This window comes from Tamandua tetradactyla, chromosome 7, assembly GCF_023851605.1.
Source record: "Tamandua tetradactyla isolate mTamTet1 chromosome 7, mTamTet1.pri, whole genome shotgun sequence".
Classification (NCBI taxonomy): Eukaryota; Metazoa; Chordata; class Mammalia; order Pilosa; family Myrmecophagidae; genus Tamandua; species Tamandua tetradactyla.
The window spans coordinates 132,568,191-132,588,174 of NC_135333.1; the positions used below are offsets into that span (position 1 = coordinate 132,568,191).

Genomic DNA, 19,984 nt, shown 5'->3' on the forward strand with positions numbered 1-19,984 from the left:
GAATGAACCTTGGGGACATTATGAGGCACAAAAGAAGTCAAAAACAAAAGAATAAATATTACAAGGTCTCTTGTAGAAAATACTTACAGGAAAACTGGGGCCTAGATTGTACGCTCTTACAGTAGTCACATTTAGTCCAGAATTGTAAATGTTATTTCTAGATTTCGAGATGCTGTGCTGTATATGTATAATCTGGTATCTCCCTGGAACTTTGGCTAACTGCATGACACCTAAGACTGAGAGTTGGAGTTCTACAGCTCTGAAAGTCTGCACTGCCACATATAGCAAAAGTTAAATAAACCAAAAAAGAGATCAGGTTTCAATTAGCGATAAGAAGGAAGCCAATCAGGTCAGGACTAATGTACATCAGAATAGAGGGATAACAGTGACATTGTCTGTATTTTAGAATTTCACCTATTGTATGAGACCAAAAAAGAGATTTAGGTTGTCCAAAACCTAAATTTTCTATAGCACATAATCTAACTCAACCTATTTGGACAGTTCAATTAAACAACCCAAGCATATGGAGCCCAGAATGGGAATGAGAGCCTGTAATTCGGTACAGCTTAATGTAATACCTGGATACATCCCAGAGTATGTTGAGCACATAATTAAAAGGTGCTAACCAAGTCCCTTGAGGGATGAGATATAAAATACTGAACTACTAAACTTTACCACTGGGGAAAACCCTGAAACTGTCTTAAACTTTTAGGACTACCAAGTCAATAGGCCAAGCCCTTGATTTTTTTTTTTACATGGACAGGCACCTGGAATCGAACCTGGGTCTCCAGCATGGCAGGCGAGAATTCTGCCACTGAGGCATGGTTGCACTGCCCATGCCCTTGATTTTTGAGGCCTGCTCTTGAGAAGCCTATTTCGGTAGCAGAGAAGCTAAGCCTACCTACAGGTATGCCTAAGAGTTACTTCCAGAAGATATTGTTTATTGCACAGATGTGGCCTCTCTCTAAGCTCAACCCTTCAAGTAAAATCATTACCCTCCCCACTATATGGTACATAACTCCCAGGGTTGCGCCTGGCCCTGACATCATGGGATTAATGTCTTCTTGACCAAAAGAGGGGAAAAAATGTAACAAAATAAGGTATCAGTGGCTGAGAGAGTTCAAATAGAGTCGAGAGGCTGTTCTGGATGCTACTCTTAGCTAAATCCTGCTAATTACCAGGATTTGCCAACCCCCAACCAAAACCATTCCTGTCAATGCTAAAGAACACCCAGGGCTTTATCTGAGATTCTATAAAAGTTTCATGCACTAAGATTACTTCCCAGAAACCTACAACCTCTAGATAAGTCCTGAAACCCAGAGGGACCAGCTTCTCCAAGAACATCAACTAGTTCTACCTCCCTAGCCCATATTATAAATGCCCCTTACAACACAGAAGTTAGAATGGGTATAGCCCAAATACCCCTAAAGATTGGGAGAAGGATCAAAAAAGGAGGAGGAGTTATAACACAGAAGACGGGATTTTACAAATGAGCATGACTGCGGAGTCTTTATATTGATATTTCTTTTAGTCTCCAGTGTCTTAGAGCACCTAGAAAGAAAAACCTAAAATTGTAGAACTGTAACCCATACCAAACTCTGAAATCTGTTTTATAACTACATGGCTATACTTTGAAATGTACTGTTTTACAGATATGTTATATTTTACAATTAAAAAATGCTTAAAAATATTCATAGGAGGTTTCAAAGAAAGACTCAAAGTCATTAGAAAACACCCCGAAGCTTTTAGTGAAAGTACAGTAATTGCATGCATAAGAAAGGAGAGAACTACCCACATCTTGGGCTATTTCAGGTGCACTTGCCCTTCAGTCCCAGCTTCCACAGCAAGGAAGAAGCCAGGGTTTCATCTAATCATACTTGAGAATTTAATCTAAAATCCTCCCAACTTCATAACTTGGCTTAGAGTAATTAAGGACCTTGTCCACAGTTTTACAGCCAAAATGTGGTGTTCCAGTTCAGTTCCATTTCCTTTGGACCATGCTGTATTATTCTAGGTTTCTTATTAACCTTTTTCTTTCTAAAAAACCTTTTGAGGAACTTTCATCACTAAATCTAAAGTTGGATGAATTTCTAGCTAGAAGAGAAAAGTACCACAACAGGCAATCTTTGGCATCCACATACATTACCTGCCCCTGCTGTCAATAACTGACACACAGTCCACTGAGTAGTCAAAGAACTGTTTTGCTATTAGGCTTATACCTCACTTAACCACCCCAAGCCATTTACACAGAACAACTGGCACTAATGCAATTGCACTGCTGACACATTAAGACTCACCCACTGTCTGACCTTCTTTGTGGTAAATAAAAGCTGCTACATTTCATACTTCTTAAACGACATGTCAGCACAGCAGCGTAACAACAGCAGCAACAACAACAAAATATGGCTTTTGGAAGCAAAGTTATTTTTAAGGATTGATTCTGCCGTTTAACTTATGACCTCGTCAAAGTCTGTTCAACCAATCTGGCTGCCCAACGTGTGTTTAGGGCTGGGTATTTTAAGGTCAGATAGTTTCTCTTCACTAAGAACTCTCAGAGGAAGACAGACACAATATGGTGTGATTAACTGTGAAGCCAACTGGGAACATGTAGGAAGGGCATCAAAGTCATGCAGGTGTAGAGTCTGGGGTAACTTCCTGGATGGGGTCCCTAAACAAAAGCCCTAAAGGACAGTAAGTTATCCAGGTGCAGGGAACATCAGCTGAGCATTTCAGACAGAAGGTACAGTCATACAAAGGCAAAGAGGTGAGAGAGATGTTTCACTTAAGGAAGTAAAAGCAGCTCCTGCCACCTTTTGTACCTTGAACAAGGCAAGCAAATTCCCACATCTGGGTCTTTGCATTTATTGTTCTGCTCAGAACACCCTTGCCACAGATCTTCCATGACTTAATCCTTTTCAACATCCATGTTTCTGCTCAAATGTCTCAGACGCTTTTGATGAATACCTGTATTTAAAGTCTCTGGCTCTCTGGCGGAACCCTCAAAAACATTTTCATGTTTTCCTATTTTCACCCTAGCACCTATCACTGACATTCCCATTCATTAATTTGGTCTCATTTGTCTATCACCCCTTGTTGGGTGATAAACTCCCTCAGGGGTAAGAATCTTATCTGTCTTGTTTGCTGCCAAATCTTGAGTATGTAGAACAATGCCTGGCTCATAGGAAGTGCTCAATAAACATCAGTTCCCTAAATGCAACAGAAGATTCATGAAGCAAAGGGCCTGTAGAGTGACAGGTAGCAGATTGTAAGTAGTACTTGATTACCCCAAGGAACTTCTCTGGAATCCCAGTTTCTTTGGTTTTACTGGGTCAACTGAGATCTATCACCCAGGGCAGTTGAAGGTTAAACAAGAGAACTGGGCCTCAGTAAAGCAACTAGTTTTACTGGTGTCAGGACAGATAAGGGAGCCCTCTGGCATAGGGATTAAGAATTGATCTTCCCTGCTTGCTCATGGTTCTAGCCAAGGCTCCAGGTATACTGTGCTGTTACAAGAAAATACTTAATACTTGTTGACTGAGATATAGTGTAATGCTTAAGTGAACGGTCTCTGAAGCCAGACTGCACAAAGTTTAACTACAGGTCTTGGCCACTTCTTAGCTATATGATATTGGGCAACTCATTTAACTTCTGCATCTCAGTTTCCTCATTCGTAAAATGGATATTAGTATTATCTCATAAATCTGTGAGGATTTTAAGTGTCATTATATGTGAGGATTATGTGTGCCAGGTGCTATTTAGAATATTATTATATATACACACACACACACATATATACATACACACACATTTTAATACAAATATTTATTATATATCATATATATGTTATATATGTTCTCTAAATAACATTTACATTTTATATAAATATATTTAGAATAGCACCTGGTACACACCAAACATTCATATATGCTAATTACTATTGTTGCTAATTACTAATGAAGCTGGGCTTCATTTAGACTGCTTAGAAAAAAGGTGAAATTTCTGATTTAACTGTTAACTTAAAGTAACAGTTTTTCCATAAGCAGCTTTTTTCCTCCACTGGTTACAAGTGGTCTTGGCAGCACTGTCCAGTGGAATTGTACACAGCTGCAGATATATTTTCCTCAATCAGCTCTGAATAGAAGACTCAATAAAAACTCTCTAAGATTTAATGGTCTTTCAAACTTGCTTATTTTCTCTGAAAGAAGAGGGCACGTTTAGATAACACTGAAATTTGTAGTTGGGAGTGACTGGTCTTAGGAATGTGGGTCTTAAGAGAATAAAACTCAAAAGATAATTATGAAGGTTGTTTTACTTTCCTGGGAGAATTTTAACAGAACTCCATCAAGAGCAGTAAAAAGGAAAATGAGTGAAAGACCCAATCTTTTACTGGCATTTAAGCAAATATACCTTAAAACCCTAAAAATAAACCCAAACATCCAATATATACTCAGAAAGTCTGGCACATTTTGAAATCCAATTTGCAATTTCAGTTTAAGTTATGTATTTACTTAGTTTTTTTTTTTTTTTGGTCTTACAAATTAATTATGGTATCGGGAAGAAGAAAAGAAGACATATTTGTAGAGCCTATCAACTTTCACCTCCCAGGTTTGGAGGGAAAGTGTTTTGGATCAAAGTACTCAAAATCACTAGGAACAAAATACCTCAGAAGACTTAGGGACAAAGTTTGGAAAATGATAGTGAAACCAAATGCAAATAGAAACAAAAGAATATTATATAACTACGGCAATTCTAGGAAACAGAACCAGGAAAGCAAAAAAGTATTACTAAGGAAGAGTCCCAGTTAAGGAGAGATTAATTCTCAGAAAATACGTTTCCTATAGCCTTATACTCAAAGAGAGTCTAATCTGCAGCACATACCACCTAGGATATGGTCAGAAAAGCAGAATCAAAATCTGCAGGGGGAAAAAAAATCTGCAGGGGATTCACATGCACAATAAAACCTCAGAAGCTCTGCTCTACAGAACAGTGGGCTCCAAACCAGGCTATATCTCAGAACCACCTATAAATTAAAAAAAATAAAAATAAAAAATAAAAAAAAAGGCAGATACTGGGTCACTAATTCCAAGCCCAGGAAGTTAATCAGAATTTACTCATTTTGCCCAAGAATATAACATTTTCTTCACAACGTCAGAGGGTGATTTTGAGAAGCTGAGACTCTCTGCTCTAATACAGAGTAAAAATATTGTCTCCAAAGGCAAACAAAAACTACTCATGAAGATGTGATGTGCAGGTATAGTAAAAAAAATCTGTTTATTGGGGTGGAGGGATGGGAGAGCGTTTAAAAATAATAATAAAAGGAATCACTATTTCGAGGGCTGGAAAATACACTTACAAGATCTTAGGCCAACCAGGGCAATCAGCCTTACTGATTGGTTCTCAGGGAAGGAGAAACTTAACCAGTCACTGCTCGGTTTTCTTAGACAAATGCCTACTTGCAATCATTATCTTGCTACACTTACCTTGCTTGTTTGATTTGGTTTGATCCCAGGCCCTCGAACCAAAAGTGGAACTTTGATATCAAACTCATACAGCTGTCTTTTGTCTATTGGCAATGAAAACTGCCCTGAAAACAAAACACACAGAGTGAAGATGGAACCACGATAGAACAAAGTTCAGGCTTTGTTTCAATTCTTTAACCAGTAACAAAAATTAAAACAACTTTGTTCTATTAAATTTGTTTTATTAACTTAATTTGCCTGGGTCTCTTATACCACAAGGCAAGAAACAAAGAATTTACCTTCTTTAAATAAATGCCTCCAAGGAACTCCCACTGATGTAAGATAGGACAAACTGACCAAAAATGTAATGAAAAATCCATAAAAATCTGTTTACAATGATGCCAACTGTGCTGGTCTGAAAGGATGTATGTCCCCTAAAAAAGCCATGTTTTAATTAAAATCCCATTTCGTAAAGGCAGAATAATCCCTATCCAATACTGCATGTTTGAATATGTAATTAGATCATCTCCCTGGAGATGTAACCCCATCAAGAGTGGTTGTTAAATTGGATTAGGTGATATGTCTCCACCCATTTGGGTGGGTCTTGGTAAGTTTCTGGAGTTCTATAAAAGAGGAAACATTTTGGAAATGAAGGAGATTTGAAGAGAGCAGAGAATGCTGCAGCACCACAAAGAAGAGTCCACGAGCCAGTGACTTTTGGAAATGAAGGAGGAAAATGCCTCCCGGGGAGCTTCATGAAACAGGAAGCCAGGTGAGAAAGCTAGCAGATGACACTGCGTTCGCCATGTGCCCTTCCAGCTGAAAGAGAAGCCCTGACAGTGTTCACCATGTGCCTTCTCACTTGACAGAGAAACCCTAAACTTCATCGGTCTTCTTGAACCAAGTTATCATTCCCTGGATGGATACCTTTGATTGGACAATTCTACAGACACGTTTAACTGTAAACTACACCTGTAAACTAGCAACCTATTAAACTCCCCTTTTTAAAAGCCATTCTGTTACTGGTATATTGCATTCAGGCAGCTAGCAAACTAGAACACCAAGTGAATGAGGTTACTCCAAAAACTGCTAAAGGAAAATAAACATTTACCCTGCTTTTCCTAAATAAACTTCATTTCAAGATAACTAATAGTTGATGAAAGAATGTTCCTCTCTGAGGAATTCCAGTTAATAAATGTGAAAGGAAAGACAGAATTATCAAATCAACATTTTGCAGTTCCTAAGAGAATAACAGATTTAGGCAACAATCATCAAAGGAAGCTTTCATCATAAAAAGGGTCACAAGAAGGGATCAGGCTGAGACCACCTGGACCACCATCAACACCAGCATCCCTTAAAGTGGGGCCACGGTACCATGTGCCTCACGACAGAATGTAACAGGAAGCACTGCAGCCATCACTGAGGAAGGATTTTCGTCCAAAAATGTGAATTTCAAGCCTCTAGATCTAATTACCAATCTCTAAAAAATGCCAAGTATAAACGAATGAGTTAAAGAATCAAAAGACAGTAAGTAGTGAAATTCAGAATACAAGGCATTCTGAAGGATAAAAGATCCACTTTTTCTAATAGATCAGTGGCAAAATGAAAGCTATAATGAATTATAGTGTGTAGACCTTGTCTGCACCCTGATAAATAATAAACTTGGAAAAAAAAATCAAACAAACCTGAATATAGACTCAGAATTACATGGTATTAAGGAATACTGCTAATATCTTAAGAATGATACTTGCATAGTAAAGTGAAAACGACCCTTTATCAGTCAAATGTACATACAAGTGCTGACATGTGGAATCACATAATGCCTGAGATTTGCTTCAAAACATTCTAGCAAAAAAATAAACAAAACAAAAACATTGAAAAGGTAGAAAAATTCAAAAGTCTGGCCATATGTGGCTGAAAAATCAAAGCTGGATTATGGGAGTTATTTTAAGTCTCTAATTTGAGTGTTTAGGCATTTAATAAATTATTGTGAATATTTTAATCAATCTATTCCTACATAAGCATGCCTCCAGTTAATTCCATTCAAGTAGAAATTTTTAGATGGGGAAAGAAAAAAACTCTGTTTTTAACTAGAAGTCAAAGTAGAAAGGATGTAACGCAAGGACAGGGGCTGACACACACGGCAGTTAAAAAAAAACTTCAAAATGAATTTCACAATTCAGCATAAGGTTTTCCCTAGACAATCTTTTTTTTGGTCTAAATGTTCAGACTGTCCTACTCTTGCTATCTAAGCCCTATTTATCCTTTAAATCTAGTTCAGTTCTCTAATTCTTCCATAAAGACTTTCTGACTCAAACCCATGAAGATTAATCTCTGCTCCCTACTCCGACAACATCATATAATTTAGCATATCAACAGCAAAATTCTCCATATGAGAATAACTTGGCTTCCACCCAGAGAGGTCCTAAGGGCAAGAACACCTTCCTCTGGCATGTCTACTACTTAAAAGAACTAGAACGTCCTTCCAGTGAATGAGGTAAGACACAAAGATCTCAGGAATATGTAACCCTGCCCATTACCTGTGTGATAGCCATTGTCTGATGTATAAAAGATGTAAGTGTTATTGAGATCCCCATTGAACTCCAATCTCTTTACCAGTTTCTCCACAAGGTCATCAACTGAGAGTAGAGTCTGCCACCTGCATATGAACAGAGGAAGCAATGGGGACTTCAGAGGCAATGGCTGAAGCAAAAAAAAAAAAGCAAAAATGAAGTTCAAAGAGATACAAAAATCATTCCCTATAAGCTCAACTTCCAAATCCTCTGCAACAAAATATTAGATTAGAAAATTACAGAATATAATAGCTCATTCCAAACTTGTTTCCAAAGCAACAAATTAGGCTTTTTATAATCAGTTAGTTTTATTATTTATCGTCACTGGTGATGAGAGTAGAGACAACTAGAAGGGAAGTTAATTCAGTATTAATTACTACACACTAATTCAGATATACCTGTGCTACAAGTGATTAACATTTTTTTTGACTTGTAAAAAATCAGGGATTGGCAAACTACAGCCTATGGCCTATGGTTGGTCTGCCACGTTTTTTTTGGGGGGTGGGGGGAAGGGCATGGTCTGGAAATCGAACCCGGGTCTCCTGTATGGAAGGTGGGCATTCTAACCACTGAACTACCTGTGTATCCCTGCCATGTTTTACATATAAAATTTTATCGGAACAGAGCTATACTCATTCATTTACACATTGTTAGGGCTGTTTTTGCACTATAAAAGCAGAATTAAATAATGACAACAGAGACATCTGTTGGCCTTCAACTCTATAATATTTACTATCTGGGCTTTTACAGAAAAAGTTTGTAGACGCTTAGTCTAAACTAAATAATCCCTAAGGGAAAGTAATGGATTTTTAAAAATCAACAAAAGAATTTCTTGGAAATTCCGAATATAAAAGGCAAATATTTTGTTCCTAAGCCTTTGGTGGATCTTTTGTCAACTATTTGGGCTGATTTCTCACCAAGAGACATTTTGGTGAAAATGTCTCTTGGACATCTAGGAAAAACAAAAATTCTACTTAATGGCTCAAGTTTGCAATATTCTCTAACAAGTCATAAAAATGGATTTTTTAAACTAGTCTTGAGGTCCAAAGGCCACCTCATACTAATGGAATGTAAAGGATCTCTTCCCATCACACCATTTTTCCCACTGACTTGCTCCCCATCTTTGCCTTGTCTCAAAAATAACCATGTGGTCAGTTTATTCAAACACCACAATACATGGAATCTTAAAAGGGAGTGAGATCTTGTTGGTTTTATAGGTTAATGTGATGCCCGATACATCCCAGGGTAATTTTGGGCAGAGAGTAAAAAAGTATTTGCAAAGTCTCCTTTGGAGACTGGGGAGAAAGGAAGAAATATTAAACTTCTCTACCTGGGGACTTCCTGATATTCTTGCAAGTAGTGGAGACAACCAATTCAACAGGCTGAGACTTTGATCTTGGAACTTGCCCCTAGGAAACTTATTCCTGCAAAGGAGAAGCTAAGCCTACATATTATTATGCCTAAGAGTCACCCCCAGAGAACCTCTTGTTACTCAACTCAACAGGTGAACTCACTTATGTGGGACATGACTCCCAATGACTCCCAGGGACGAACAGGGACCTGGCATCACAGGACTGAGAAAGATTTCTTGACCAAAAGGGGAAAGAGAGCAATGAGACAAAATAAAGTTTCAGTGGCTGAGAGATTTCCAGTAGGCTTGATTCTTGAAGATGATGGTAACTATATAGCTTTGACAATGTTACTGTGTGACTGTGAAAATCTTGTGGCTGATGCTCCCTTTATCCAGGATATGGACAGATAAGTAAAAAAAATAAGGCCAAAAAAACATGCATACATATATTTTACATATGTGTGTGTGTATATACATACATATATATATATATATATATATATATATATAGGGGTGGGAAAAGCAGTTAAAAAAATTGGATAGATTGAAATACTAGTGGTCAACAAGAGGGAGGGGACTGCGGTATGGGATTATGTATTTTTTTTCTTTTTATTTCTTCTTCTGGAGTGATGTAAATGTTCTAAAAATGATTATGGTGGTGAATACACAAGTGTGTGATGATATTGTGAACCACTGATAGTATACTTTGGATGGACCATACGGTACGTGAAGATACCTCACTAAAAAATAAATATGTAAAAAAATAGCCACGTGGTAAAGACACATATGGAATGAAAATGCCAGTACAAGGCTAGCAAAACATATCTGTTCTAGAATTTCTTAAACCCTTATGAAGGGGGAAAAAAAAGGATGTTTTACCTGAGACTGAGCAGTTTAACTAATCACAGGTCATCAAAATAGTAATGTTCCCAACTAGGAGTTTTAAGAAGTTGTTTTTTGTTTGTTTTAAAACTATTTTTATTGCATAGTATAACATACACGCAAAGCAAAGAAATAAAAAAGAAGTAGTTTTCAAAGCACCCTTCAAAAAGTGGTTACAGGATAGATCCCAGAGTTTGTCATGGGCTATACCATAAGATCCTCTCATATTTTTCCTTCTAGCTGCGCCAGAATATAGGAGACTAGAGGGGTTAAATACTTCTTATCATCACAATCAACTTTTTTTTCCTTCTTTTTTTTGGTGAATAACATATATACAAAAAAGCTATAAATTTCAAAGCACAGCACCACAATTAGTTGTAGAACATATTTCAGACTTTGACATGGGTTACAATTTCACAATTTTAGATCTTTACTTCTAGCTGCTCTAAAATACTGGAGACTAAAAGAGATAATTTACTGATTCAGCTTTCATTTTCATTTGTTAAGTCCTATCTTTTCTGTATAATTCCACTATCACCTTTGATCTTTCCATCCCTTTCTTTATGGGTGTATGGGCTATGGGAATTCTAAATTTTTGAAATTGTAAGGGTCTGTCACTAGTATGGGGTAGGGAGCTGGAACTATCTGATGTTCTGGAGAGGCTGGGCTAGGTTTCAGGGCTTATCTGGACTGGGGACTCATGTGGAGGTTGTAGGTTTCTGGAAAGATGCTCTAAGGAAATTATTTTTATATTCCAAGCAGAAAAACTGAGCTGCAAATGAGTACATTCAGCTTTAGAAAACCATCTTATTAAACTAGGGCATCTTGTTTGCAAATTTTAGAAGTTTTAAAATAAAATACTTCGCATTTAAACAACAAACAGAAAACATGTGGTGCAGTCCCCTGTTCATAGACTGATTTTAAGGGTCCTCAAAGACCACCGAGATTGAGAAAGCAGAAGCTCTTACCTTCCTCTAAATGCATTATCTAAAAACTGTATTGAAGAATTAGTCATTGGGGTCTTGGCTTGTCTAATTAACCAGTGCTTGTTCTAAAATTTAGAAGAAAACAATATGTTAACACCAAATCACCATAGTGAAATAAAGTACTAGATTAGACGGGAAAAGGATCATTTAATACTCTTACAAAAAAAAAACTAATTGAAACTTGTTTAAACAACTTCAGACCTTCCCTCCCCTCCACTCTGTTCCTAAAAGAAAATTTCTGCAGGTTATCTATGCTACCACTCATTTGTCAGATTCTTCCTGCCGCTTTTTACACTGTAAAAGGTATCAGCCCCTTTGTTAGCAGCATTTAATAAGCATTAATAAAAGATTCAGTCAATGACACTGGAAAACTATTGGCTAAAATCGGATTAGATTTATTAACTATGATTTTGTGCTTTTGAACTACAAATGGGCAAAGATTAATTTTATCTTTCTATAAGTTTGGGCTAGTAAGTTATCATTCCACTTGCCCTCTATTTTCCTACCCAAGGTAATGATCATCTGAAACCTTTGGGAAAAATCCCATTATAGGGATTTCCTAAAACTTTAAGTCCAAACTTGAAGGGTCCTTCCCATTAAAAAAAAAAAAGCCACATTTTTAAAAACAAAAACATCACCATCCCAACACACCATGAATACTCTATTAAAAAGACAAGTCATCATTTCCCAAAACTCTGTTCCTCCAAGCATTCTTTAGTGAAATGTTTGAAAAATGCTACATAGCATATATCCTATTAGAAATTCACATCAGAACATCAATAACTACAAGAGGCCCTACAGCAGAGAGACTTTAATTTAGCACAAAGTTTCCAAACTCATTTGCTCATGGGAGATTCTATTATTTTGAAACAGTTTGGGAATGGGCCTTTAGTGAAAAAAAAAAAAATTCACTTAGCTTTATAATCATACTTAACAAGCACATGCTTATAATGTGCCAGGTAGTATGCTAGATGTTTCATGTACTTTAATCTAAGCCACAGTCTTATAAGGGATCAGAATCTACAATTTTCAAGAGAAAAATCTTGCTCATGGTCCTCTTCTAGAGAGTGGTTGTTCTAAGTCTGACTCCAAGAGTCATTCTTTCTAAGATCATAAGCAATTAGGATCTCCAACTGAAGGGCAGGAGACAGTGAAGGCCTTCTGCCACCTTACATCCAGTAACTGGCACATGAAATAAAATATTATGACGTTGTAGCAATTAATCATCTCCCCACTCTGGCTCATTTCTCCATTCAACTTTTCTTTCCAACCACACAGCACTGCCCCATCCCTCTTCCTAGCTGCAAGCCAGGAGCAGGTCATGCAGAGATGGACGCAGGTCCAGCCTGGCCCTGAGCGACATGGACCAGCCACTGCCAGGTGGGAGGAGAGCCAAACCCAAGGTTATGAGGAAAGCCTGAAGGATACATCTGGAAGCAGGAAAGAAGACGTTTCCTTAACATTCTCTATGGACTCTCCAGCTGCTCACTGGGTGCATGGGAGGACTCTTCTCCGTTTCTCAAGCAAGTTTATACTATGCTCATTGGGACAAGTATAATTATCTTTAAAAGATCTTAAAGGTAAATCAGCTAAGTGCTCAAAGTCTTCCTGACAAGTATATTATACAATTAATTACACCGAGTATGGCTTAGTTCAAGGATTAGGGAAAGCTACCATTCCATGGATGTTGAAGTTCTTGCTTCTTGGTGCAAAGACATTCTGGAAGCTCTTCTGGTACTGAGGTGCAGCTGTCCAAGGTGAATGAGGTGCTGGTGTGGAGATCATCATGAAGAAGGGCTCAGAGTTCGATTTGTAGTCCAGGAAGTCCAAGGAGACATTGGCCTGATACATACAAAGATGCCATCATCTCCTACCTTAACCAATAGTTGAGTACTTAACAGATAATTATTCTCTGGTGAACAGAGGGTAGAGGGTCATGCTAGTTTTTAATCCATCTTAGCACACAGTCTTATGTCATAGTCATTTTCTAAGTGTGTTATTGGAGCAAATACATTTAGTTTCAGGGCAATATTTATACTAAAAATTAAAAAAGTATACAATCATGAAGTGATTAAGAGCTTGTTGATTTTACATGATCTAGAAATTGTTATATCTTTGTAAGGAAATAGTTATTTGGTCATTTTACTATTAACTTACATAAATACAACTTAGAGTACACACATTTGACGTTTCAAAAAAAAAAAAAGGAGGGTTCCGGGTCAAGATGGTGGCTTAACAACGTGCGCGTTTTAGTTCGTCCTCCAGAACAACTGCTAAATAACCAGAAACAGTACAGAACAGCTCCTGGGGTCACGTCAGTGACCAGACACACAGCGTACCCCAGTCTGGACCAGCTGGACCAGCTGCGAGCACCCCCCAAAACCGTGAGTTCCCAAAGCTGTGGCGGTCAGCGCCCCTCCCCCACAGGCCGCTTCCCAGAGGGGAAAGGAGGGACTTTACCAGCAGCAGGGACTGGGCACAATCAAACGCCAATTGTGGAACTAATTAATGAATTCTGACTACTAAAAATAGGCCCCCAGCTTAGGTGAACCCATCAAAGCGGAGGTTGCTCATTTTTGCCCCAGCACCAAGGGGGCAGGACTGACAGAAAAAGGGGGAAAAAAAAGAAGGAAACAGGTTTTTGTGGCTGTGTATCTACAAAGGCTTGACTGCCTCTGGATACAGCGGCAGGACTTTTCAGGCTGCAACTGCCCCAGGCATAGGCAGAAGTGAGCTCTTTTGGGGGCTTATCTGGAGCCTGTGCCTTCCCCAGGGGAGGGGTGAAGGCCCACCCAGGTGGAATCCCTCCATCAAGGAATTCAGACACCAGTGCTTGGTAATTTGAAGCCATTAAAACCAGCCTACACCCTCTCCTCTGTCTCCAATAAACCCCCAGCCAAAGTTAAAGGTACCGCATCATCTTATGCTGGTGGGACCTGCAGTCAGACAAGCGCCACATACTGGGCAGGATAAGAAAAACAGAGTCCAGAGACTTCACAGGAAAGTCTTTCAACCTGCTAGGTCTCATGCTCAGGGAAAACCGATGCAGGTGACTCTTTCCTCCTGATAGGAGGCCAGTCTGGTCTGGGAAAATCTGGCTGGGGTCTATAATATCTAAGCAGACCCTCCTAAGTATGTGGGGGGGAAAGGCACCACACAAGCAGGGCAAGAAACAAGAAAACAAGAACTGAAAAATTCTCCTCTGTTAAACAAAACCTAAGCTAAAGGTTCAGATAAAGCTGAACAGAATGTCAAAGAACAGATAGACAACAAATTCATCCAGCAAGAAAACCCTAGATAAAAGAAGTGAAAGCAATCTCCAGAATAAACTAATTAAGGTAATTAAATGCCTAGACGCCAGCAAAAAAATAACAAATCACACTAAGGAAATTGAAGATATGGCCCAGTCAAAGGAACAAACCAACAATTCAAATGACATACAGGAGCTGAAATAACTAATTCAGAATATACGAACAGACATGGAAAACCTCATCAAAAACCAAATCAATGAATTGAGGGAGGATATAAAAAAGGCAAGGAAGGAACAAAAAGAAGAAACTGAAAGTCTGAGAAAACAAATCACAGAACTTATGGAAATGAAAGACACAGTAGAAGAGATGAAAAAAACAATGGAAACCTACAATGGTAGATTTCGAGAGGCAGAACATAGGATTAATGAACCGGAGGACAGAACATCTGAAATCCAACAAGAAACAGAAACTATAGGAAAAAAAATGGAAAAATATGAGCAGGGACTCAGGGAATTGAAAGACAATATGAAGCGCATGAATATACGTGTTGTGGGTGTCCCAGAAGAAGAAGAGAATGGAAAAGGAGGAGAAAAACTAATGGAGGAAATTATCACTGAAAATTTCCCAACTCTTATGAAAGACTTAAAATTACAGATCCAAGAAGTGCAGCGTACCCCAAAGAGAACAGATCCAAACAGACATACTCCAAGATATTTAATGATCAGAATGTCCAAGGTCAAAGAGAAAAAGAGGATCTTGAAAGCAGCAAGAGAAAAGCAATCCATCACATACAAGGGAAGCCCAATAAGACTATGCACAGATCTCTCAGCAGAAACCATGGAGGCGAGAAGACAGTGGGATAATATATTTAAATTATTAAAAGAGAAAAACTGCCAACCAAGAGTTCTATATCCAGCAAAATTGTCCTTCAAAAATGAGGGAGAAATGAAAACATTTTCAGACAAAAAAATCACTGAGAGAATTTGTGACCAAGAGACCAGCTCTGCAAGAAATACTAAAGGGAACACTAGAGACAGATACAAACACAGAAGAGAGAGGTGTAGAGAAGAGTGTAGAAAAGAAGACTATGAGTAAAGGTAAAAGGAAGGAAAATTAGATATGACATATAAAATCCAGAAGGCAAAATAGTAGAAGAAAGTACTACCCCATACAGTAATAACACTGAATGTTAATCCAATCAAAAGAGATAGTCTGGCAGAATGGTTTAAAAAACAGGACCCATGTATATGCTGTCTCTACTCAAAGGTCACGAGGCCAAGGACACAAATGGACATTTACATGTTTATAGCAGCATTATTAACAATTACCAAGTGATGGAAACAGCCAAAATGTCCATCAACAGACAGTTGACTAAACAAACTGTGACATTTACATAAGATGGAATATTATGCAGCTGTAAGACAGAATAAAGTTATGAAGTATGTAACAACATGAATGGACCTTAAGGACATTATGCTGAGTGTAATTAGCCAGAAACAAAAGGACAAATACTGTATGGTCTCACTGACATGAACTGACATTAGTGAATAAACTTAGAATACTTCCTTGGTAACAGAGACCATCAGGAGATAGAAATAGGGTGAGATATTGGGTGATTGGAGCTGAAGGGATACAGATTGTACAACAGGACTGAATATAAAATCTCAGATATGGACAGCACAATACTACCTAACAGTAACGTAATTATGTTAAAACACTGAATGAACCTGCATGTGAGAATGATAGAGGGAGGAGGACTGGGGACATAAATGAAATCAGAAAGAAAGATAGATGGTAAAGATAGAGATGGTATAATCTAGGAATGCCTAGAGTGTATATTAATAGTGCAATGTACAATGTACAAATTTAAGAAATGTTTTTGCCTGAGGAAGAACAAAGGAATGTCATTATTGCAGGGTGTTGAAATAGATGATAATACTTTAAAATGTCACCTTATGTGTGAGACTAAAGCAAAAAATGTTTGTTACAAAATTTATATTTTGACTAAAGCATTTCTTAATATAACTCATGTAGATAGTTTGAGTGAATGTCATAATGTTTGTCCAGAGTGATGCCCCGATGAATCCCAGAGTGATTTGATCAGTGACTGGAAAAGTATTTGCAAGCCCCCTTTGGGGAGTGGTGAGAGTGGGGAGAAATTCAACTTCCCCAAGTTGAATTCTTGATATTCTCACAAGCAGTGTGGACAACCAAAGCTATAGGCTGAGCCCCCAGGCTTGGGGTTTGTTCACATGAAACTTAACCCCACAAAGGATAGGTCAAGTCTACTTAAAATTTAGGCCTAAGAGTCACCCCCAAAAGAGCCTCTTTTGTTGCTCAGATGTGGCCTCTCTCTCCAGCCAACACAATGAGCAGTCTCACCACCCTTCCCTTCTCTGCGTGGGACATGACTCCCAGGGGTGTGGACCTTCCTGGCAACGTGGGACAGAGATCCTGGAATGAGCTGAGACTCAGTATCAAGGGACTGAGAAAAAACCCTAGAATGAGCTGAGAATTAACATCAAGGGATTGAGAGAACCTTCTCGACCAAAGGAGGAAGAGTGAAATGAGACTAAGTGTCAATGGCTGAGAGATTCCAAACAGTGTTGAGAGGTTATTCTGGAGGTTATTCTTATGCATTAAGTAGATATCACCTTGTTGTTCAAGATGTAGTGGAGAGGCTGGAGGGAACTGCCTGAAAATGTAGAGCTGTGTTCCAGTAGCCATGTTTCTTGATGATGATTGAACAATGATATAGCTTTCACAATGAGACTCTGCAAATGTGAAAACATTGCGTCTGATGCTCCTTTTAGCTACTATATCAGCAGAAGAGGAGAACATATGGAATAAAAATAAATAATAGGGGGAACAAATGTTAAAATAAATTTAGTTTGAAATGCCAGTGGTAAATGAAAGCGAGGGGTAAGGGGTATGGTATGTATAATCTTTTTTTCCCTGTTATCGTTTTATTTCTTTTTCTGTTGTCTTTTTATTTCTTTTTCTAAATTGATGCAAATGTTCTAAGAAATGATGAATGTGCAACTATGTGATGATATTAAGAATTACCGATTGTATATGTAGAATGGAATGATCTCTTAATGTTTTGTTTGTTAATTTTTTTAATTAATAAAAAAAGTTAAAAAAAAAAAAAAAGTAAAAAAAGAGCCAACTCACCAAAACATCTGTGGCACTTTTGCGCCCGATCTATGTATTATTCCCACACCTTTAGTTTGCAGCTTAATGTTACCTAAGTAATCTCCATACCCTGCCTTATTTCTGTAACTGATCACCACCAAATGGGATAACAAATGAGTGTTTACACACATGCACGCACACACAAATAAAATCGCCGACTGCTAGGAAAATTGCTTTCCACATAATCAGGGTTGCTTCATGCATTGTTGAACACCTGCTCTAATGAGTGCTCAAAAATTTGGTGAATGAATGTGCTATGTAGGGGTGCCATTTAAAACACCTTAGACAGGATAGGAGGGTCCCAAATTCATCCAATCTCAGTAACTCATTATAATATAAATATGCAATGTCCAAAGAATTCCCTTATCACCTGCCTGCACCTTCCTGATAAAGCATGTGAGTCCTTCATATTGCAGCCTGTGAGTAAAACTAGGATCAAGAGTAGGAGCCTCTATAAAATAAAACCCCTATGACATAATCTCTAAATTATCAGTGATCAGCCTTTGGGAAAGGGATTTGTTGCTTGAATTTCAAGAACGTAAGATCTAAGCCTGGCCTATATAACAAAGGAAAATACTCTCAGAAGATTTTAAAGAGTTGGAAATATTCTTTGGCAGTTAGACGAAAGTTACTATGCATTTATATCACCCTACATGAACAGATATGATTACAGGTTTTCTAGGGATAGTCTACTCAAATGTGGACAAAAGGACAGAGCTAAAGTAACTCACCAAAACATCTGTCAGGTAGTCCACACTGTAGTTTTCACCATGCTTCCGTGCCTTCCCATTGATAGAGAGGGTATAATTATAGTATTTAGAATTCTTTTCCTGTTTGAGAAAAAAGAAAAAGCAAAATTTGTTATGAGATTAGCACATAAAATGAAAGTCTAAATACAGGCTGTGCTTAACTATCTGCTGTTTAAACAGTGATAAGACATAAAAAAAGCTTAATTATCTAAGTCAATACTGAATTACATTTTTTGACTAGGATTTTATTAACTGCTAGTTATTTCAATAGTATGTCCTAGTTTAAAAGCCAGAGTAGATGAGGCAGAACAACAAACTTCTGTTAAACCCTATGTCATATAGGAGAAACATCACAGAATGGAGTGACTCACAAATCAGCAGACTTTCTTTTAAGGAGATTAAACAGCCAACAGTAAAAGCAAACTCAGTTATGTCATATTAGAACTAAACTGGAGAGTAAGCACAGTTTGCATCTGTAAGGTTGCATATAACTGCCACTGACTTCAATAATCACTCACCAAGGCATACCAGTAACTCCAGCCCAGAGGAACGTGTTCTAGTCCTCCTGCATCCAGGGCTCCATACTGAAAAGCAAAACAGAACGGACATTAGAAGTCCTCAGACATGCCCAGACCAGAGAAAGAAACTAGAAAACTGTAGAATCTTTTAAGATCAGTGTCTGGAGCATTGTGAGTACTCGATTTTCCCAAACATACATATAAACTATTAAAAAAGTAAAGAATACCAGATGTGGGGATACAGGACCTGGGACTCCCCTCCATACTGAGAGTAGCTCATAGCGCTTAGCTACCTACATGACTGGGAAAGACACTGAAGGTCCTTAGACCTGCTCAGGTATTTTGTAAACAAACCCCACCTTTGATCACATTTGATAACAAACCTCCAAATCCCTGTCAAAGACACTACTGAAACTCAGTTCTTACACCCTTCTCCTCTTTACAAGCCCTTGCACTCTCCATGCCCCCTTTGTGGAGCTCTAACTTCCATTTCCCGACCAGCCACCATTTGGAAGAATCCTCTCCTGTTCATAAGTCCAAACAAAACTCACATCTAACTCCACGACTGACGTGTCCTTTGGTCTTCAGGTTGCTCTGACCCAAGCCCTCCAAGAGCTTGGATGGAACACCAAAATAGTAAGAATTCTACAGCAAGGGGTGGCAAACAATGGTTAGTGGGCCAAATCTGGCTCACTGTCTTTTTTCACATAGCCCTTTACCTAGTAATTTTTTAAACCATTTAAAAATGTAAAAAACTAATTAAAAGATTATTTTTGTGATATGTGAAAGTCATATGAAATTCAAATTTCAGTGACTTTAAAGAAAGGTTTATTGGAACATAGCCATGCTCATTCATTTAGGTACTGTCTATGGCAGCTTTCATGCTACAATGGCAGAGCTGAGTAGTTGCAAGAGGGAGGTAGGGACCACAAAGCCGAAAATATTTATAATACGGCCCTTTACAGAAAAAGTCCATTGAAGTCTAACCCACAGGGTCATCAATTCAGCCATTCATAGAAT

The 19,984-nt window shown here is 38.2% G+C and overlaps 1 protein-coding gene and 1 long non-coding RNA gene across 4 annotated transcripts in view; one reads left to right on the plus strand and one right to left on the minus strand.

Moving 5' to 3' along the window:
* GNS (glucosamine (N-acetyl)-6-sulfatase) overlaps nt 1–19,984 on the minus strand; it is a 48,915-nt gene that overhangs the window by 20,425 nt on the left and 8,506 nt on the right. For all 3 annotated transcript variants that reach the window (XM_077111305.1, XM_077111306.1, XM_077111304.1), the window contains 6 exons: nt 18,965–19,030; nt 18,429–18,527; nt 12,926–13,093; nt 11,234–11,316; nt 8,000–8,118; nt 5,481–5,584 (listed from right to left, as the gene is read on the minus strand). In XM_077111305.1, coding sequence (XP_076967420.1) covers nt 5,481–5,584; nt 8,000–8,118; nt 11,234–11,316; nt 12,926–13,093; nt 18,429–18,527; nt 18,965–19,030 — 639 coding nt within the window. The remainder of the gene's footprint in view (nt 1–5,480; nt 5,585–7,999; nt 8,119–11,233; nt 11,317–12,925; nt 13,094–18,428; nt 18,528–18,964; nt 19,031–19,984) is intronic.
* Nucleotides 818–13,094, plus strand: LOC143642649 (uncharacterized). Its single transcript, XR_013155774.1, has 2 exons — nt 818–907; nt 12,530–13,094. It is a non-coding gene; the product is annotated as an uncharacterized LOC143642649 (long non-coding RNA).